Source organism: Anopheles maculipalpis, chromosome 2RL (assembly GCF_943734695.1).
Source record: "Anopheles maculipalpis chromosome 2RL, idAnoMacuDA_375_x, whole genome shotgun sequence".
Classification (NCBI taxonomy): Eukaryota; Metazoa; Arthropoda; class Insecta; order Diptera; family Culicidae; genus Anopheles; species Anopheles maculipalpis.
The window spans coordinates 51,097,862-51,120,924 of NC_064871.1; the positions used below are offsets into that span (position 1 = coordinate 51,097,862).

Consider the following 23,063-nt stretch of genomic DNA (forward strand, 5'->3'; position numbering starts at 1 on the left):
GAGCGTGCAAATTATGATAAAAAATCTGGTGAAAAAGTGACGCGTTGAGCAGTGTGTACTTTTGACATTCAATAGGTGCACTAAGGTTGATTATAGAAATGAATGATTCACTTGATTGGAGTGTATGTTATTCTCAAGACGGTTCGCCCAAAAGGAAGAGACACTATGCTACACTGAAAACCGAGAAAATTAACATAAATTTGCCGATTTACATAGTTCTGTGTCGATTCGGATCAGTGCCAATGACAAACGTTCGAACTAAGCGATGCTGGTCTCGGTGGTTAATCTCTTCGGCAGGTTAAATACGACGAGCAGCAATCGGAGGCTCTATGAGGTACCAAATATAGTCGTCTAACCTTGAAACAAATAAAACCACCGTTTTTGTTATTTCGGTTGTGCGCGAACAGGTTTGTGAGCGCAGACGGAGAATTGATGAGATAAGTTTTAGGAACGATAGTCATTTATTTTCTTCGTGTCTTTGGTTTGTCATTTAAATAACGGTTATCATAAATCCTGTTAATCCTATTGATGTAGGGTTCTAACCTTCGGAATCAATAAACCATGAGTTTCTTGTCGTAGCCTCCAAGATCCACAGGTTTTTCAAGACTTTTCAGCTACTTGATCAATCAAAGTTGATCCTTGGCAATCAATATGAAGAATAAGTTTTCCAAAGAACCCTTTTCGGTTCAATCAGCGCGTTTTGAGTGTTTGGATTTTGGATTATTTTTTAATTAAAACGTTTATTTCGTGGTGCCGTCTAGAATAGGAGCATGCAAATCGTTGAAGCTAAGTTTCACGTTGGGAATTACGGTTTTTATTGCTTGCTGCATCATCATCCATGCCGGAGCGACCCTGGGACATGAGGCGAATTTATGCTCCAAAGTCTCATCCAAAGAACAGTACGCGCACTTCGGAGACGGTATTCTTTGCGTGTTGTATAAGTGAACTGCATGTGTAATTTTTTTGTTTATGAACAGGAACAGGCATGATCTTTGATCGGAAGAAAGCCTCCTGTAACTGATGTTTTTCCAAACCTTTTTCCATGGTATGGAAAGAGTTTGCAACGCAACCTTAGAATCGTATAAACCTTTCGTTGCTTCAGCTATCAGTGCTTTGGATGATGTTGCTGTTCGATATTTCGTTGGAAGAGTTGTCAGGTGTTGGACCACAATTTTTAAACATGGGTAGTTTGATGGTAAGGGAGATTGGCTTGGGTCCGTGATGAATTTTGCTCCAAAACACAACCTTTTCCTATGTGTCACGTAGCGATTGCATAGAAGGGCAGGTGCTTTAAGAGACGGAATTTGAAGATTCAACCCACCACGGTCTCGCGGAAGAGCCAGCTGTTGTAGGGGTACTCTTATTCCTCCACTTCCATCCCAAAGGAAGCTGCCGATTGGTGAGGTGATCGTAGCGATATCCATCGACGCAATGTACCATACTTTGGGTAACAGGATTGTGTTTAGATTGGTTATATTTTGGCACAGGTTTAGGTTTCTAACCATGTGGTAGCGTATCAGCTGCCGAAAAACACTTGGATAACTTGGATATCCCAGTTGCTGTTCATAGCTTTGCGTGCATCGTTAGAAAACAAAATTTCCAGCAGTTGAAGACGTTCTTTGGTGCGAAGCCAAGGAATTTGCATCTGGTTGGCTGGCGTTGTGTGTCCCACGTCCAGTGCTATTGTTTTGTCGAGGTTGAGCAGAGCCCCCGAGCAGATACCGAATGATTAGATCGCTTCTCTTACGCACTCTATCTTGGATGAGAAAGTGGTCACTACTAAGATATCGTCGGCATATCGGCATTGATCAGATCATCCTGATCGTTGCAAATATCTTGGAGCTCAGTGATGAGTGGATGTAGATATAGGATAAAAAGATGCATTGACAAGGGATCGCCTTGTTTTACCGAACGTTGGATGGGAAAGGGATTGGATAGATGTCCATTCACTAGTAGACGAGATGTAGACCGATAGCCAATTAAACGAAGTAGCTCAACTAATCCTGGATTAATTCCTAATGAACTCATTGTTGCCCAAAAGAAACTCTGTCAACTCGGTCGAAGGCCTGAGAGAGATCAAATGAGACCAATTTGCCACTAAGTCTCTTTCTCTTCAAGTTTACTATTTGTTCCTTAACTGAAAGAACAGTTACCAAAATATTTCTTGGTTTGTTGCTACATTTTTGTGTCAATGTGTCAATAATCCCTTGCATGCGAAGCTTTAGTATTCTAGAAAGTATTTTATAGTCCATATTAAGAAGAGAAATGGGGCGAAACTGAGCTTTTTTGGCACTAATACAATGACTCCATCCACAAAGCAGCTGGGTATGTTCAGGTGTAGTGCGTCATTTAGGACGTATGTGAGTTCGCGGTTGATTATGTCAAACGTCCGAACGTAGAACTCCTTGGGAATCCCATCAGGACCGGGAGACTTACGAGAGGCAGAGTGTTTGATTGAATTCAAAATTTCACGTGGAGTAAAAAAGCAGACAGAGAATTTTCAGATCCGTCAGATAATTTTTAGCTACTTGGTCAATCAAAGCTATTGATGAAGAATTAGTTCTCCAAAGAACCCTTTTCGGTGCAATCAACGTGTTTTAAGTGTTTGGATTTTGGATTATCTATTAGCAGTGGCTTCAAATGACAACGGTTACATTTTATTTAAGGTTAAGTTCCTCTACATTTGAAGCAAGAACACAAAGTACGCCATTTCAATACTACTCTGCGTATGGATTTATGTTTACTAATCATCGTCCTTCAACAGCATAAATAAGCGCTCTTCACGAAGTAGGTATTGATGGATATTATTACACACACATTATGGCAACTCAAGTACATCGAAACAGTTATCGCATGGTGGTGTGAAGTTTGGATTGTTTTCTGATTGAAACAGATGTTTAAAATCTGGCCTGCTGATGGAGGGCCGCATTGTGTAACAGTTCATGAACCTCCTCTTGAGTGCACGATCGCTCTATATTCGTTGTGCCCGTTATACTCAAGCTATAACTTGAACGTATTGCAACCTTTCAACAAATTTTAGACTCATATCCACATGTCTGTTTGCTCATGCAAAGACCTCATTCATATGTGTCGTGTTTCAGTTTTGTTTGAAAATAACTTAAGTTATGAAATATATTCAGAATCCATCGAAAATTTTTTTTTTTCAGGCCATTTCATCAGAAGTATCATAATGCATCAAACTTGCACGTAATACTCAACCAACACATGACATCAGCGCTAGAATAATCCCACCAGGCGCCCTTTTCCTTTCGGCACGCATTGTGAAATATGCGGATGATCGTTAAAATTTGGGAGCAGAATTTTCCCTTCACTTTCCTCCGATTGTTGCACTTCCATAGGAGATCTCATATAAATTTCTCACGCACTGGGAATGTGCTCCACCACGCCACATTTACATGCGCACGGGGAACTAATGTCGGTAATAACGCCTCGCACGCCAAGCGTGTCAACGATTGGCGCTGGGTGTTGTACGTGTGCCATTCGTCTGGGAGCTGAGCGGTTTAGACTTAATTATGCCTCGTTTAAATGTTGAGCCTGCTTAATATGGGTGTGCTAGCGCTGCTGTTAGTTTGGAGCTGCACTGCGCATAGTAACATCACGGGAGAGTAGTGTTGGGGCTCCGGATGACAGAAGTCAATGGCAATAAATTACGCATATCAAGTGTCGCTCCGGATGAACAAGGGAAGCCACCCATGACATCACCTTATTAAGCAAACGTTGGTGCAACTGATACTAGTCTTGATGAAGTGCGGGAGGAATGATATCAAATATAGAGATTAATTTACCATCAAGTGTAGCAGATAATTTTAACTCCAAAAATACCTTCTTTTCTGGATAAAAGTAACAAATCATATGATGCATCTTTTTCTTTTTGGTGGGCGACGACTTAGTTCCCACCATGCCGATGGATACAGGAAGGTCTGCAAACAGGTCATCACTATTATCATCTGCAGATTTATTGAATAATATCGATTGTTTACAACTGCCCAGCGAAAGAAGCGAGAAGGAAACACGCACAGAAAACAAAAACAATTGCTTCATCTGTGCATGTCTGCTAAGAACACGTTGCGGGGGAGGAAAATCTGATGCCTCTCATAAGTCAACAGACAAGTTAGCACATTCGTCAGCTCTCTACCGGATGGTGTTTCAACCTTTCCGCGTTTGAGATTGGTTTTATTTCGTTGGCTTTGGGTTTTTGTTAGGTCTTCTCCTTCCTGCAGCTCCGATGCACGTTGTCATGCGGTCACCCATGACTTCCCGAACTGTTTAAAATAGCAAATGTATGGACGCGGTATATTTATAGCACGATCCATGCGCCCTACATATACTAAAACATACCGGATACCTCGTCGTCGGTGTATCTTCCAAATCGTGGTAGAGTCTGGCTAATGTTTGATGGCCATGGTGTACGATTGGCACTATTTTCTGGATGCAGTACGAGCAGCATCCGAAGAGATAGCCATTTTGATGAACCTTTTCAACGACTGCCATGGTACATATTTGGAATACATGAAGCTCGGAAAGATTCCATAGATTCGTCCGAAGTTGTGGCGTACAAAGAACGGCGGCATCACACGTGATGCCCACACGAGACCGAATCGGTGTGGACCATTCTCCGCTTTGACGTCGCAGACGTCGCAAACGATCACTTCGAAGCACTTTATCTCCATTTCACGCTGACAAAGTGTTCGCTTCCGGTGCACGAGCACGATCGTGAGCAGCCACAACATAAAAAGAGGCAGATTCCTAATCCGCAGGATGATATCATACCACTTTGCGTGGTCAAAAGTGTTGCCATACGATTTCATTAGCATTCGGATGGACGGACCTGTGTGGATGTGCATAAGCTTCAACGACCGGCAAAAGATTCGCTGAGACTGATGTCCGTTTGTCAGGGAGGTGGGAAATTCTGTTCGGTGTCACTTTACTTGCAGACCACGCAGCTTTCTTAGCAGCACCAACCGGCAACCGTACTGCGTGTGTACGGGCGCACTGTGGCGTTTTGTTTGCGTTTTTCATTTACATGTCATTCTAACGTGGGGCGATAGTGATGATGATCGTATGTCAGTTGCTAAATGTTTGCAGGAAGGGAGGAGTATTGAGGGAGGAGTAGAAGATTTGTGCATTAGCTTCATTCCTGCTGGTCAAGAGAGGATCCGGAACGTTTTATACAGTGCGGATCGGAAACAGGGCCTCGCTAATGAGAAGGAATAATAGTCGGATTGCAAATTCAATGCTGGAACAATAATAAATCATAAAAGTTTTTAAAGTAATCTACAAATTTAATTCTTATATTTTCTATGTTAAGAAACGTATTTGCTTGAAGTTTATTCAACACAAGCGGTGTTGACAATACGGCACTGGACCGTCATTATTAATTATAAATAAAAACGTATTTGCTTCACCAGTTTCAAATTATAATGTTGATAATATATTTTCATTGCAATCACTCATACTTGGTTATGTTGAAATGAGAAAAAATGATTTGTTTTTCTTCATAATATGCTTACAAATTATTTAATGAACGATGAATTAGTTTTCAATTGTTGCTCTTGGTTCATCGATCTGCCTAGATGGAAGTTAATTGGCTCAATTGTCTTCATAATTTTAATTGAGCCTTCTTGTAACACAAGCCTTATAAGATCAAGTAAAGTATTTTCTTTTCGACGATCTTGTTTTTCTGCTTCGAATACATCGTTCCCATTTCACTACTGTCACAGTTATGATCAAACGTTCTCATACGTATACAATTATTCTATCAACTACTTTTCTTTGCACCTCACTGTACCAGCTTGGATACTCGTGCCCCAACGCATCATGTAAGCCACTCCATGCTAATCTGGTGGTTTACTCTATCCGCCACACTGCAAGGAAAAGCTTTTTGCTCGTTGTGCAACACGAATCGTAATGGGCCAACAAATGCTAATCGTAAAAAAGTGCGGCTGTTTTCAGTGCCGGTGATGTGAGATTACTTTATGCGCACTAACCGACCGTCTACCCGGTTCGGGATCGACAAGAATGACGAAGGAACCGGTCGGATGGTTGTAGATATCGTTGGGCTGGGTTGAGTTGGAATTAAAACTATAAACATCGCCATTTGCACCCTTTATATGTGTTTGGGCCGATAGACGCAAGAAGTAAAGCGTTGACTCCAACACGATCGTACCGTGACTCTTACGGGCGGCAAAAAGATTTTGTTGGTTTTCACAATTGATCTCAGGCTCGTAAACCATAAATGCCATGTTTGACCTATATTGACCATATGTTTCAACGTTTCACAGAACTGAAATAGTGATGAAAGTTTTGGTTTCGAATAAAGAAGAATTAAAATTGATTTTTGTGTTGGTGATTTAAATTCGCTGCATTGCTAATGATAGATGGTCCGGTGATAAAAGCAATAATGGCGCCGGTGTTCACATGGCAGGACTTCTTTTTCTTCTTGGCCTGCTCAGGATTGAGCACGTCGTGTCGACATGGCCAGGTCTCCAATCAGTTTCCAGGAAACTCGGTCTATGGCTGCAATCCGCCATCCACGGCTGCATCCGATCTCCGACAGGTTAGACTCCACTTGATCTTCTACGCCTCGTGCTGAACGGATCGCTGACGAGCACCTTCTTGGTGGGACATGAGTCCGGCATTCCCATCACGTGCCCCAGCCAACGTATCCTTCCGGCTTTGACTACCGTCATGGGCTAAAGAGTAATATAGGCAACTCACATGCAAGCTCCACAGTCGTTTGTGAACATGGCTGAGTAAGACATATTGAAAATATAAAAACTATTGGTTTATAAAATAAAAAAAATCGTATTTTAACTAGTTTCATAATGTTTTAGTAATTCAATCAATTTTCTACTCGAATCATGTTTAAATATTAGTTTTTTCCACATATTGAGTCATTTAAATTAAAAAATATAACTCACTATAGAATTACATCAATTACAGTATGAACTGTCTCGTTTAAATGATGAAATAAGTTAGTTAAATGTTTTTATAAATTAGTCTTATACATAAGCTAGCTTTTGCGACACTTAACAATAATTTCAAATAACTTTGCTAATTTAAAAAAAAAAATTTAATAATATTTTTATGTCCTTCGCATAATGGTCACAATCTACCGTGATTTTTTACACAAGCTTGCATGAGATGAATCCCGTACAACTTGAGGGCCTTTATTAATCTATTGCCCCGTCAGGATATCAGCACCGCCAAACGGCTCAGCTAGCTCGTGGTTAATACTTCTTCGCCCCACGCCCTGCTCGCACACACCGCCGAAGATAGTCCTTAGCATCCACCGTTCGAAAATGGCGAGAGCATTGGCGTCCTCCGTCATCATAGTCCAAGACTCGTACCCGTACAGGACTACCGGACGTATGCGGTAAATCGTGCATTTCGTGCGTTGTTGGAGTCTTCTGGATCGCTGGAGTCTTCGAATTTCGCTAGTTACGTTGTTGTCCGAAGTTACGATCGTACCAAGGTAGCAGAACTCCTCTACCACCTCGAGATCGTCGCCGTCAACTGATACTCTGCTTCCGAGTCGGACTCTATAACGATCAGAGCCTCTGGTAAGCAGATATTTTGTCTTCATCGCATTGATGCTCAATCCAATTCTACTGGCTTCGCATTTCAGTCGGGTGTACGCCTCGCACACCGTCGCAGTTGTCCGTCCGATGATACCACATGGCAAGACTGGGAGTTAAATCCCCACCAGACCGCAGTAAGCGCTGACTATCCAAATACGTGGCATCAATAAGTGTAATAATCCATTTGATAGCCCGCGTGACCTTAAGCAAGCCTTATTTATTTGTTCATTTATTTTATTTATTTATTTATAATTAATAATGACGGTCCAGTGCCGTATTGTCAACACCGCTTGTGTTGAGTAATTTTTTAATCATCTTGATAAGGCATTTCCTCATTATTTGTTCATTTGTTGCAGTATTTTATATAAACTCTGAAATCCGTACACAATTTTTTGCATAACTTTGTAATGTGCAGTTTTATGAGACGATCTTTTACTGCACACGTTCATGCTTCTGATTCTTATGCTTCGTGTTCAAACCCAGATAAGAATACCGAAAGGAATGGTACTGCAATTGTGTGTTAATGATCTGAAAATGACCACTTCAAGATGCTTTCCATCGTAGCTGTTCGTCTTTGGGGTTTTCCCTTTCTGAGTCTCCCAACATAAATCGAAGTAAAGCTGGGCGAACAGAAGCAACGCAATGAAAAACTCATCATGCGGCATTGCCACAATACCCTCTTCTACTTTCGTTCGAAATGAAGCACCATGAAGCATGTTCACAACTTGATATTATCACTCCTACCAATGATGAGACACGTGTTTATGCTTCATACACTTCATGTGGATTGTTTATTCGACAGAGAAACAACAGTGTGATGCAACAGGATCTTTAGAACAGGACAGTAAAGACGGGACATTACATTTGATGCGATTGTTTCAAATAATCATCATGTGAAGGTTAGCTTTAAATGACAGTTTTCAATCAGTTACATTATGAAATGATGTTTTTTTTTTGCTGCTGAACATTTCTAAATGCTCAAACGCTAGAGAATTGGGGCAGAATTCAAAGACGTCGTTACGTGAACAAGGAATTGGTTCAGTGCAGAGCGTTGAAAACATAATAGAGTTGTTTATCATCTCCGCATACTTCTTGCTCATACTAACGTAATTCCAAGGGCTTTCTTACACCATAAGCAGAACCCAGTCTGCACACAGCACCAGCATCAAGCAATCCAGCCAACCAAATATGGCTAGCAAATGAACCTTCCACTGGACAGGAAATATCTCGTTCATTGCCACCGGTCTCGCAAGCGTACCGCCGCTGCACGGATTGCTCTGCTCGTGCTCACTTTGTTTCACACTACTGTGGTTGGGTTGCCCTTTCGATTCTGGCTGCACGGCGACCGGCGAACATCAAGCCACGACCAGAAAGAACACCTAATAAACGAGCGAAAAATGAGCGCGTCGTGATGCCGGTGGTTAAAATTGCTGTCGCGTGCTCGGAATATTTGATTAAATGCGATTTTGGACGCCTTTCTGGTTGGCGTTTTCCCCCAAATGGTGAGGAACAATGGATGTACAGCGAATGTGACCGCACAAGTATCAGTCAAAATAGGTTCTTTAACTTTTGGGCTTTTGGGCTAGGTTGGGCTCGGTAAGCGAGGAGTGTCGATGTTTCGAAGAACCACATTGTGTCATTCTGAATGCTCCAAAAATGGGAAAAGTTTTTGCTGGTCAGAATTACGAGAAATGAAGTGCCGTTTCATGCAGACGATGTGCTGTCGATCGATTTTTATTGACAAAAAAAAAAACTTCCATTCGTTGCAAACTTAAGGCTTTAATATAACTTCTGAAACCGAAAATGCAGGACCTCCACCCAATTGTAATCCTTACACATTTTATATGTAATTACACACACTTTTAACAGCAAACAATGACCTTACTATTTTGTCTTTTACCCTCCACAGACAGCGCGTGACAGCGATTTGGTGTTCGAAGATGAAAAACCCTCGGACTCCTCAAACTTTGACAGGCTAATGGATATTGAGAGCCAAGAAAACCTTCGGTTATTAACTGCTCACTCCAAGCCCACGATCGAACAGTTCGAAGAGTCGGTGGACATGGGCGAACCGCTCGAAAGCGATGAATTGTCCTACATGTCGCCGAACGACGAGGTTGAAGAGTCCGATGAGGAAGACGACGAAACTGACAATGAGGTTGTTCTTCGCGACGAGGCACAACAGGAAGATCAGAACCAGAATTGGTTGATGCGCAACGTTAAACGTATCAAGCGGAGTCTCGACAGTTTGTGGAGCGGTTCAAAAGCAAGCGAAACGATTGCGGAAGGAGAACATAATGAAACGAAGCATGGCAAGCACAAGAAGAAAGCTACCACGCTGGAAAAGCCAGGAAAAATGAAGAACAAAAAGAAGCAGCTGACCAAGGAGGAACGCCAACAGAGACGCGAACAGAAGGAAGCTAGTAAAGCTGGCACTGATGCAGTGTCGCAATCGTCATTTACTCGGCGGATCAGTTCGGGAGTGCATCACAAGGCTCCGGTTGCTCACAATGCGATCTCGACCAGTGACGGAAAATCGAACAAATTCGTTGGTGTGCGTCCCAAACGGCAATTTGACACCACATTCATGGACACTGAGGGAAGCGGTTTCGATGGATCTGGAGAGTCAGGTCCAGGCGAAGAAACGTGGACGTTCTGTGAGTAATGCACCGCCCGACACAAAGTTGCTGTAGCAACAAATTGACTAATTTTAAAATTTAAATTCACAGACAAAATGACGATCACGCTGGACGAACCGTTTCAGAACAGCATGCGCGATACGCGTAAAAATTCCGAAAAGTTATCACACATCAACACGCTAGTTAAGAACCTGATCGATGAGGCATTACGCACGGACTTTGGAGTGACAGCGAAGCGGTTTGAGTAAGTAATAGAACATAATTGTTCAACAGTTGTGCCTTGTTGCCGGCAATTAGAAAAAACGCACTGCGACTGGTTTATAGTTGGAAGAAGACTAATCTTCACTAACGCCAAGGTTTTCCAGCTTCGCGTTTAGTCGAATAAAACAGCCGAAGGGAAAACACGAACGGGAACCACCCGAACTGTTGAAATGAACAAATATTGCATTATTGCAAGCAAGGTTGCGTGCATGGTGCGGCTAAGCTTTTGGTTCATCCATGAGATTGCACTGCACGTAGGGTTCATCTGATGGATTTACGCAAAGCTCCACTGGATGAGCAAGAGTTTGCCGAGTGAATTCTCACTGCTCACTTGTTGTTTATTGCTTTCTCGCTTTCACTTTCATGCAAAGGGTGAGTGAACATCACTGCACTTTTGGCGCAAATTCAATGTGGTTTTGTGCCACGTGGTTTCGTAACAACAAACAATTTTTTTTAATTCATTCATATGATAATTAATAACCGAACTAGAACCGTAATTCTGATCTCTTTCTTTTGCACCACTTTCAGCCCGTATCCATCGAACCAACAACTGACTCTCGTCACACTCGAGCTACACGCACCGAAGGACTTCAACCTGGATGAGATGGAGGATAGAATTCGTTCCCAGCTGCAGAGTGGTCACTACGAGTTGCGCGCCGATGGCCTCTCGCTGGTGCTTGCCGATGATGCCGGTAAATATAGAGTGTCTCGTGTTAGGTTTTCCCATTATCTTGCCTTTTTAGACGACCCTGCACGGTATCCAATGGAATGAACGATTTCGTTTACGTGTGTATTAGCCTACCTCCGCGCAGTTGTTTGTTTGAGCACACGGCCACATAACCGACACGGCAATACTGAGCGGTTGCTTCACGATTCACGATAGCCAACTACTTGACTTGAGCGTGGCAATCTGTTTCGTGTAAACCGTGTCGACAGTAAATACTCCCCTCAACATAGTTACAGTCCATCAAACACAAAACCCCTTTTAACGCTTTTACCTGTCCTGCCCTGTTCATCCTGCAATGTTTTCGGTACGCGATACTCATCGTAGACTCTGAGCTAGACGGTAAGGATGAAGTCATTCTTGATCCTTTCCCGGATCGATCACACATCTCGGGCCGGGACGACGAGGGTGACGAGGAGGAAGACGACGAAGAGGACGAGGAAGAGGATTACGCCACCGATCGTCCGGTTGAGGAAGAGGAGCGACAGGGTGAGAATGAGCTAGAGTCAACCACCATGCGAAACCGTATCGGTGACGAGTACCCGGAGGAAACGACGGATTTGTGTCGCGGCGACGATAAAGTGCGATGCGGCAAGACGTCCGTGTACATTTGTGCCGTGCAATGGTGCGACGGTAGCCCGGACTGTCCGAACGGCGAAGATGAAAATGCAGCCGAGTGTCAGAGTTGGTTTTATTTTTTTTTTTACATTTTCATTTGTGACCAGATACTTGCTTGCTAGCTGACTTTGTTTTCATCTGTTTCGCTTGTGTGGGAGTTTCATGTCCATGTTTAAATGGGGCTTGTTTTGTTCGTTTGTTTCTTGTGGTTCCTGTTGTGTCATTTGTTTTGGGGTTTCGTCTGATCTAAATTCATTTTTACTTGTTTGTGTGTTAAATTAGATCGTTTTTCATGTTACTTCATTCGTTCAATCTTACTAACATCATTTGCAAAGTTAGTTTACTCTTTCTTTTCATATTTCATGAGCTCTTTTGCTCTTTTTTGTGCGATTGTTTCGTAATTCTTATTTCAGATCGTTTCATTATCATCAATCCAATCAATATCCAATTGATTTCAAATGGTCGCTAATTTCCTATGATTAATTTGCTTTAACTAAATAATATAAGTTGTTGAATACGTTGAAATTATCCACTTCCAAGCTCTTTGAATATCTCTTAAATACTGCCATTCATTATTTTCTAAAACAGCCACTAAAGATTTATTCATCAGCTAAAGTTTGAATAATCATACCATCATATCTTGAACACATTCCGGTGCATTTGTTCTATGTTTTCTGCGTGACAACATGCTATGTTTTGTTTCGTCTTTTTCGTGTTTTGTGTGTTTTGTCTGCTATAAAATTATGACGGAGTTCTATACGCACAGCAATCTGTCAGCGTGTTTTTTCCAGCCTAATGCATACAGAAGTAACATCAACATCCAACGCTTACTCACGGGGAATTTATGTGAGAACCATGCTTTCGGCTGGGTGTAACAAAATTTAATTATTATAAGCTTTGGTGTTTTTTGTCGCCTCCTGTGGTTCCTCGTACAACAAGTTATAGATGCTGATTTTAATACCATTCACTGTTAAATCTCTTTTTCATATGCGCTTGCTTCAATCCGTTCAGAGTGCGAGAAGGATGAATTTTCTTGCGACGGAACACGATGCGTTTCGCTGTCGAAGAAATGTGACGGCCATCGTGACTGTAGCGATGGACACGATGAAGCGGATTGTCCTTTGTCGGGTAAGTAAGATATTAAGTTAGGAGCATGAATCCCTAAATCCCTAAGCAAGTGCCCACAAAATTTCTTCGTCTGGGACCACTTCAATTGCCAAATACGTTTGTACCTTGCCCTATTGCAGAATTTTAAAAGTAATTTCAAGTGCGACAACAAGAAACGGAATGAACACCCGTGATGGCCCCGTAAAGCATCCAGCAATCATGTGCCCACGCAAACGAAACGAAACGCACATGCACAGCAAGGACGAGGTTCACGAGATTCATGCTCGAGTGCGCAAAAGTTTACGCCCCATTTTGTGGGGTACCATTTTGATGCTTTGGCCACCGAGAGCGGATAATGCGCCCTTTTTTTGCGTTTGTCACCATCTATATTTGGTTGGTAAGGAAACGCACAATTCTCCAACGGCATCCTTCCGGCGTGAGAAGTCGAAGTCGTTCGCTGGAGGGCTTCCCACTGTCTGTGCCGTGGTCGATTAATTCGTCTCCGTTTTGCTCAGCATTTGGTGGTACCTCCGTGTGGAAGGATGTGTTTATTCCCTTTCACAGTCGGGTCGGTTTCATGGATGTTTTTATTCCCGCGCCGGAATGCTGGGACACCCTTCAAGACAAACTCGGTGCAGAACCCCCTGCCGAGCGACTAATGTATGCTCTCGTTCGGGGTTCACCATCGCCAAGGAATGACTTTTCCATCGGGACTAGCTGTGTGTGTGTGGTGGGATTTGTATAATGTTGCTTTTTTTGCACTCTTCTTCTCGCTCTATCGAAGTAGTAGTAGCCTGTTAGTAGTGTTATTGTGACACCATGTGAAACGCCCTACTTCAAGGCGAGGTTTTCATTCGGTTTAAATCGAAACCACAGAGAAAACAAATATTACTCCCAGTTTTAGGGGTTTGAATTTATTTACTTTCGGACGTCGTAAATCAAAATCGTGCCAAGTTTGTGAAGCGAGCGCGGATTGCTACGGCCAACGGATGGTGTTCAGATGTATCTGCTTTAACAGCTGTAATAGCGTTAGTATGCTTTGCGGAACATTTGATTACAGAAAGCTAGTTTTTTAGATAAGGATACACATTGCAATTTAATATATTTTCCATTGTGAAAACCCTATAAAATCATTTCCACCCAAAAGAAGATATTTTCAAATCATTCTTTTGCCAGTCTTTTCGATTATTCACATCTTTTGTTGTTCATAAACCATCCGAAGCTTACTCGATGAAAAGAAAGATAACCCTTATCGAAATATGATGAAAAGCTAGTGAAAAGAATGTATTTGCATGGTGAAAAGATGCCACAGCGGTATCCAATTAACCAAAGTTGACAGTCAAATGAAAGTTTGATCAAACTGCATTTCAGAGATATCGATTATTGTGAACTGCATTCGTCTTGAGGCTGTTAAAAACGAACTAGAATTCCAACCTAGAAATTCTAGGCGTTGTTTCGATTTTTTGAAATGCTACCGAAATAAAAAAGCGAACGAAAATATTGATTTTTAAATGATCAGATTAGGACCGGCGTTACAACAATCTGATTGCAACCTGTCCACGCATATGGTTTGAGCTGCACTCCATCATCGCTCGGCAGCACCATCAGCCTCATTCGGATGAGTGATGTAAGCGGAAGTGGGATTTTCTAAATCTCAATTTTCCAGTGCTGTTCTCTCACTCAGACTCTCACACGGCGGTCATTTCACACCAAGCGGGCGAAAGAATGTTTGGAAAATGGCAAAAAAAGGTGGAACACGTAACCCACATCAACGTAAAAAGAGTGGTAATTTAAAATTCCCCTTGAACCGGCCTCTCTGGTGAACATCGGCTGAAGTTGGGGCGCTCTACGCGCGTTGAATGTTCGATGCTGCACGGGGGTGGCATAAATCCTTCGGCACACCGGCACGAAGTCATTTGACACCCGAATGAAGGCATCAAGGGATTCGCCGTTGGTTTGAAAAATGTTTGGTACGGCGTGAGAATTTGGCTCGCACTCACTGGCCTCTCCTAACGCTTCCACGCGTGCCACGTGGGCGACCGTGTTGAGGAAGGTCATGCAGGGATAGCCGACCGGAGCAAACGAAGCGAGTGAATAACGGAACCGTGTGCATGTCATCAAATGTGTAAAAATCCACCTTCCCATTGCTGGGGTCTGGTGGAAGCTCTCAACAAACAAAAATTTGCAGCAAAAAGTTTGACGACCAAAAGAAAAAAAAATCATATCTGCGCCCTATAGATTTATAGATCAAACATGTTTCATTACCGAGCGAACGTATGCAGCTCCATTCGTGAGTTCGAATACAGATGCGCCGGAAGTGTGATGCGATCGCTAGCGCCTGGATGCGAGATGAGCAGTCGAAAAGGGATTTTTACTTTCTATCCGTCATTTTCTGCACCTCACTCGGTGCATCTGTTTACGGAAAAGACCTCGGATGCGGACCAATTTTCTTAGGACCGTTTCTTTGCCACATTCCAGGCGCCCAACATAGATATATGCAAATGCAAAGTGCAATATGCATATTGCTAATTGGTCGAATCTAATTACTAGCTGTGCTGTGCTGCAGTCGGCATGCCCTTTTGCAATGTGTTTCCGCGAGATGGTAGTATGTAGGGCACGACGCGTATTGGAACTGGTGTGCAGTGTAAATCGGGCCGAGAACCACTTAAAGTGCTACGCTGTTGGGTGCAGACAGCATAGACAGAAAGCATAAAAGTGAAACTAGTTGGAGGTTAGCTTTCCCGGGGGTCGAGAAATAAAATCCAGCAGCTAAAAAGTTCGCACATCGAACAGCTCATCAAAGCGATTTAAGCATTGCCGAGAACCGTTGGTTGTTCTTTGTGCGGATGGGAGATCATTCTTCTTTCCTAAACTGACGGGGAAGTAGATAGAAATCAACACATTTGCGGTGTCTTTAATGTAATCGCTATTGAAGCCACCGAAGATATGGCCTAATTGATATGTTCTCTTTTTTCGCAAGGAAATTATGATCTGTTGTTCAACAATGGTTTCTAGGAACTTGCGTATAGTTCATGGAAAACGAAGTAATGTTATGGAGAAAAATTAACAAAGTTTAATTTTAGCTTGAAATAGGTCACGAAGGACTATGTTTTAAAATGGGAAAAATATTGCTCCGTGTACCTCTTCAACAAGTGCACCTAACATAACCTTCGTTTGTGTTTCATTATGCCAGGGGTTTATTATTTTATTCATACCCAGCGCCCTTCAACTTAGGGCGCTGCATCTCGACGAAGAATATATTTCAAGTGTTGGTGTAGGATGTTTACCCATAATTCCAAAAGGAATACACAGAGTAATCTACTAAAATTTTGACTTTTGTTTTTCGAGCTTGCTATAAAGTTGGGTTTGCTATAAGATTGAGAATGCAAATGCGAATTTTTGGATGAATTTTAGAATTAAAATGCACAAAAAAAAACCTACGGAAAAATATTTTAAAATTAAATCTAACCTAACCCTAACACTATGATAAATAAAAACGAAAATAAAGGAAAAATAAAAAGACAAATTAACCTTAGTTCAAGCCAGCATGGCTTCAATTGTAGCTATGTTTGTAATTCTGTGAAGCTCTCTAGTATTGAACCACGGAGGAACATTTTTGATCATTTTCAATATCTTGTTCTGCAATACTTGTATTTTTTTACGATGTGAGAATGCTATGCTCTTCCAAGCTGGGGCTGCATACGTTAGTACTGGTCGAAGAAATGCCTTGTCTATAAGTAATTGGTTTTTTAAATTCAATTTTGATCTGCGATTAAGAAAAGGGTACATACTTTTAATCAATTTGTTCGTTCTTACAAGAATATTTTCAATATTTGTTTTAAAACTGACTTTAAAATGACTGCATCAATGTTCTTCCAACTGATGAGCACCTTCTTTTTGCTGATGATATCAAAATCTTTCTCCCCGTGTCTTCGTCTTCCGACTGTCGATCTCTCCAACGCTCTCTTAGTGACTTTTCTGTTTGGTGTTGGTGGGAACAATGGGTTGGTGCTCTGTCCCCCTAAATGTTGTGTCGTCTCTTTCGGGAGGCCTTTTGCTGGTCGGCTGTTACGGGACTACTCCTTATGCGACACCCAAATAAGTAAAGTAACCACCGTGAAAGATCTTGGGGTCTGGTTGGATGAGGGACTCTTGTTTCGATGAACACATTAACAATGTAGTAAATAAAGCTAATAGAGCACTATGCCTAATTTTCCGCATGGCTTCTGAGATCAGAGATCCTTCCAGGATCTCTCCTCTGGATCAGAGATCAAACGGCTACACCGTTCCTGTGCCCTCATATTCTCGCCGCTGCCGTATGTTGGGTTTAATAGATATTAGATCCCGCCATTCGCACGCAAAGTCCTACTTCATCGCATGTATTCTTTCCTCCGAACTCGACGTTCCTTCACTTCTATCTTCTAGAACACCCACATTTATCCCTTCCTGCCGTTCGGTTTTTGGCCAGAATGATCCTTGGTTAAGAGATTTCGTTTCTTTCAACAGAGATCACGAGCTGTTCGACTTCAACTTTCCGATTTCCCACTTCCGAACCCTCCTTCTAGAGTCCACTACCTTTACTCCATAAAAATCCTTTTCCTCGAAAGACTCCTCATCATAACCCCCCCCCACCCCCCCTCCCCCAGCTTAAGGATATACATTGTGTGGCAGACAATTTGAATTAAAATAACTAAATAAATAAATAAAAGTAACCCGTTTGTCAAAATATTAACAGTTCGCTTTGTGGTAGTTTCCTCGTACAAATTTTCCTTGTGAAAAAGATTGCTTCAGATTTTGAGCTATTTGTTTTCAATTTCCATTTGGTAAAGTATTGGGTATATGTCTCTAGAGCTTTGTTTAAATGTTTAATAATTACTTTAGGATTTTTGGCAGAAGATAAGATTGCAAAATCGTCAGCTAAAAGGAAATTGTTGCAGTTTGGTGTTTTAGGTATATCAGAGCTATATAAATATTGAATAATAAAGGCGACAATACGCTACCTAGTGGTACACCGGCCACGGGTACATTGGGCAATGATTCAGATTTTCTGATATGTACAATATTGTTTCGATTGTGTAGAAATGATTTTACTAGATTTATGAGGTAAGCAGGAAATTGAAGTTTGATTAATTTGTGGAGAAGACCCTGGTGCCATATAGAGTCAAAAGCTTTTTCCTTATCTAATAGCACTAATCCTGTAGATTTGCTAAACAACCTGTTATCAAGAATGGTGTTTTTCAATCTGTGAATCTGATGAGTGGTACTGAGAGAAACCCAAACTGGAAATCAGGAATGAAATTGTTGTTGTCAACATGCAATCGAATTCTGGAGGCAATAAGCTTTTTCAGAAGTTTACCTAGTCAACTCAGAAGACTAATGCTTTCCGGTTGAAAGCGGTCCTTGCCAGCCTTAGCGATGGCTACTATTTTTGTAATTTTCCATTTGAAAGGGAAAAACCCACGTTTAAGACATGCGTTAAATATAAGAACTAGATAGGTTATGGCCTTCCTCTCAGTCTCAGGGAGTCTTCAAAACATAAACAAATAATTTATTATTTATCGTGGAATGTTCTCCTATATTATGCTTCCTGCGCTGTCTACGGAAATAGTCCATGTTTGCAAAAGTTGGGCAGCTCTAAAAATGCACAACAATATTAAATTTTCTCTTACTTTAAATCTCTCTAAAGGTTGCTCCGATTCTGTACGTTCATTGGGCGTTCACAGTAAGGCACACTAGGAGTAATGAATGTAAGCATTCAATTAGCAGTAACTGACCCATGAGGGATTTTCTGAGCTTCATCCAGTAATATCCAGATGCCCACCAATCCCTCACACCACCAGCAAGAGCGAAGAAGTTTCTCTTACTGAGGCTTCATGCATTTTCATTATCGTATCGTTTTCGCAGATGAATTGTTATGGTGTAGGTTGAAGTTTTTGTTCACTACCGGTCAGACTGTTTGAATTTTCCAATGTTTATCTTGCGCATGTTAGAAAAACGTGTAATAAAATACGCGTAGCCATTAGCGATGGCCCTAACATGACTTTAAATAGATAAGCTTTAGTCGGCAAATATGCTACCATTTTGGGGGGGATTACCATTTTGGGGGGGTAGTCTATAAAAATGTCATCATATAAAATGTAAGCAAGGCACTATCTTACAGCAAAGATCAGACCTACAATTCGACACTCCAATGCGGAGCAAATGGCAATCTGCTGCAATCACGATAGGATTGTTTTGTTTTGTTGCTTTTTTTTTTTTCAAACGAACAATTTTCTCCCAACCCAATCCGTTTGGCAAGTTTGTCAGACGAGGTTTACAAATTGGACAGCGGCAATCGCTTTTTAAAAACTCCGCACATAAACGGATAGCTTCGTTCGGGTGGCCGATAGCCCGATTTCGCTTTTTGTTTCCAGCCCGGCCGATTCGAATTCGATTGCGTGACTCCAAATATTTATTATGAACCGCACACAAACTTCTAACGAATTGCTGTGGCCATGTCGCGCTCGCTTTTATTTTTTGGGGACGGTTCATGAGGAAAACTTATAAAATCCTTCGCTTTACTGCAAGGAGTGAAGAAGGGATTGCAAGCAGAACCTACCACGTTGTGCTAAAACTTGGTGAAACTTAATTTTTGCCAAGATAAACGAAAAAAGCCAGCGCTTCTTTTTATGGATACTGAAAGGACAAAGTGAGCCGATGGGTAGGCTGAAACAGAATGTTTGAAACGAAAAGTCGGGAGGTTGTTTCTTTTCTCATTACGACGTGCAACTCCATTTGTGTTCCAGCTCTGTAACGATTTGCACGCAATTCGTTTTTCCACGTGTATGATGCTTAGAATGGAACATTTTAAATCGCTTGATTAAGTCAATTTGTAGAGGCGGCCCGATGGTGCAGGTGACAACGGCGCCGGTCTTCATACGGCAGGACCCGTGGTTCAAATCCCATCCGGACCGTCCTCCCGTAGTGAGGACTGCCTAACCAACTACGTGGTTATCGGCAGTCTAGAAAGCCATTCGATGGCCGGCATGACCTTAGAGGCCCGTTAAGTCAATAAAAAGAAAAAGAAATCAATTTGTGACTATTGTTTGTGACAGAATATTATTGGTACCAGAATATACTTTAATAAATAGGGAATATATTTCGTGCATTTTATTACGAAATCCATTAATTTTTGAATCCAAGCATGAGCAAATTCTCTAAGATGGATAGAAAATTGCCGTAGCAACTCCATACTCCAGTGGGAGATGTGTGCAATAATGCAGTTTTAATTCCACTTCGGACAATCGTGCATAACTACAACAATTGTGCATGACTCAAAATGAAAACAGTTCTAAAGCTACAACACAATGTTGTGGTTTATAGCAAGGTCAATAAACTTTAGTTGGTGGAATATTTTATCATAATGCGGTTAATAAATGAATGTTTTCTTTTTATCAATGAAGTTGTTTAATACGCATCCATTCTTCAATCCTATCGTTAGTTTTGCTACACCAAAATACCAAGAAAAAAAAAACAGTTGGACACACCGAAAATGTCAGTGACAATCAAAGTAATAGAGCATTTTGTCCTAGCATTAGCTCCTAGCTCCCCCGTGGACCCTGAATGCAAGCTGTGCTTACACTGTTCGAGAAAAAAACGCTAGGGGCCTGTTGCATCGTGTCATGTGTTGATATCATCGACGGCCACTGTTTCCACTGCATATTATTTACATTAAATGACACGATCTTGCGGATCTCGCAACTGATCACAGGCGCACTGTGCATACGGAACGCCAGCAAACGCTGGCGCTGTAGGGCGCGCGAGATGCAGTATTATTTTTAGTGCTTACTGTGTCGCTCTGGAATGTTTCTTCTGCCGGCGTTGGCAGAGTGGTTCATCCAGTTCGGTTCGCCGGGAAAGTGTTGGTGTTGGTGTGCGCGGGAAGACTTGAATTTCTAAGGTTACAGGGTTTGTTCCGTGGGGGAAACGTGCGTGCCTGACGCATGATTGATATGGCGCGTTGCCGGGTCCGAATCCCGGGCATCGTTTACGGTTATCATAGGCGTGTGTTCCAACACCTCGATTGGCAACTGATTGGTTCAATTGGGTTCGATTTGGCGCATTGCTCCGGCTCCAGCAAACGGATATAAAATCATTCTAGTCTCACTGCGTGCGGGCCACGCAAGCTTACGCATTTATGGGGTGCGCTCGTCTACTCGCTCGCACGGGTCAATGCGTGACCCGACAGCACAATAAAAAGTCTTACGGGTACTCTGTGTCTTTTTTTTTTCAAATTTGATTGCAAAAATAAAATCAAAACCAGAATTGCCAAACGATCGTTTCACCCCTAGAAACAAATTGGTGTTAAGCGTTTTTAAAACAGTACTTAAACCGAAATCACTACCGAATGGTTAGTGTCGCCCGTCTCACCAGCGACGACCCCTGATTGCTTCATGTTGCGTGATAATTTATGGTGGTGCAAATTTGCTACGACATCCCAGGGCACCGGTTGGTTGGACCAGTAAATATTTCTCGCTGCAAAACTTGATACTAAACTAAACAGGACCAGAATTGGAGTTTGATCAATTTCTGCACAATCGTATCGCAGTTACACTGGCTGTGGTTCTACATTTTTGCCGTTCATTATGAGCTCCTTTACTTAAGGACGCAGTGGCACCACATAGCCTCTGGGCTAGGTCGTCACGATCGCTGTTGACAACACACATACATAGAGAGAGAGAGAGAGAGAGAGAGAGAGAGAGAGAGAGAGAGAGAGAGCTAGAGATTCGGTCTGTGGTTTTGTTCATTTGCTAAACTGATAAACGAATCACTGCTTGGATGGAGCTATGATGAAATTTTTTGACCCACCAAACACTATGGGTGGCCCAAACCTTCCTCCCCTGGTGAGAATGTCAACTGTTGTCGCGAAACGAATTGTCTCCACGCCGGTTGTAAGGACTTTTATTAAATCGATAATTACATTAAAACTCTCCCGGCGCTGGGAGCCGTGTGGACGAGCAGCGGTGGACAAGCGAAAGGTGGAACGAAAATATTAACTAAACTAAATACCGATGTTGTCAGTCGATGGTTCATCCACGACGGGGCGAGCGGTTTTGATTCAGAAATTGGATCGCTGAACTTTGGGAATGACCTTCTTCCGTTAGCCCTTCACAAATTCCCTAACTCAATGCATTGGAATTGCTGTCCCATTAGACATTCTTGGCCGTAGTAGCGGCCCGCAATACATCAGTGGAATCAGGGTTTGATTTTTATGACTTACTCAAACGCAACCAGTTCCCTCACGGGACGCTCCTAGAAGTGCAGGAATGCATCCTAAATGCATTTACAGGATCTTGCCCTGTAAACCAATAGACAAAGTAATGCTCTGGCAGTTTGGATCAAGTTGGAGATGTATATATGATGTCATTTTGTAACCAAGTAAATTGTGCGTATCAGTTTAACTGCTTCTAATGATTTGTACGACAAGAGCTCTCAGTTGTAGGCACAGCAAGTCCTTAGTCAAACGAGTACGATCGAAAAAAATAATCCACGCTTCCATTAAGAATAAATATCCAGAAAGCTTAATTTATGACATTGGAATAAATTACACTACAAATTGAAACTGTGGCGTGGAGCTATTTGCATTCTGCTGCTGCATCTGCTTGATGCACTACACACATGATTAATGTGCGCGCACTCATCCAGCGCTAGAAGCACTGTTTTATTGTTTTTGTTTACACATTCCGCGTGTGCGTGTGCCCTTTTTTTTTTTGCTTTACTTTTTACCATCAGCGGTTTTCGATTCCGATCAACATGGGTATGCAAAAAAAAAAAAACCGCCCGATGCAGTTGAGGGTGGTTCAAGGTTTCCAAGATGTGTGGCGCTCGGGATGTGAGCGTGATTGGATCACTTGACATTCTTGTTTAGCGGGAGTTGTGTGCATCTTCTTCGGGTTTCCCGATAGAGAAAGAACAGCTTCACAGAGAAGCATTTGGGTTTAAAAGCCATGTACGGATTTTTCCCATGCAAGCAACTCCACATTCGAATGCAAACATAAATCAATGAACCAACGTGCCTGGTGGAGCGTCTTTCTTTTTGTGATCGGTTTTGATGAGCGCATCCCAAGAAGCATC

At 42.1% G+C, this 23,063-nt stretch overlaps 1 protein-coding gene across 3 annotated transcripts in view; it reads left to right on the top strand.

Annotated features, from left to right (window-relative positions):
• The window catches only part of LOC126556551 (basement membrane-specific heparan sulfate proteoglycan core protein), a 206,664-nt gene that overhangs the window by 132,295 nt on the left and 51,306 nt on the right, over window positions 1–23,063 (top strand). The window contains exons 2-6 of one of the 3 annotated variants that reach the window (XM_050211849.1): window positions 9,511–10,258; window positions 10,331–10,484; window positions 11,030–11,193; window positions 11,553–11,909; window positions 12,855–12,971. The exons of the other annotated variants lie outside the window; for them this stretch is intronic. Coding sequence (XP_050067806.1) covers window positions 9,511–10,258; window positions 10,331–10,484; window positions 11,030–11,193; window positions 11,553–11,909; window positions 12,855–12,971 — 1,540 coding nt within the window. The remainder of the gene's footprint in view (window positions 1–9,510; window positions 10,259–10,330; window positions 10,485–11,029; window positions 11,194–11,552; window positions 11,910–12,854; window positions 12,972–23,063) is intronic. 3 annotated transcript variants of the gene reach the window in all.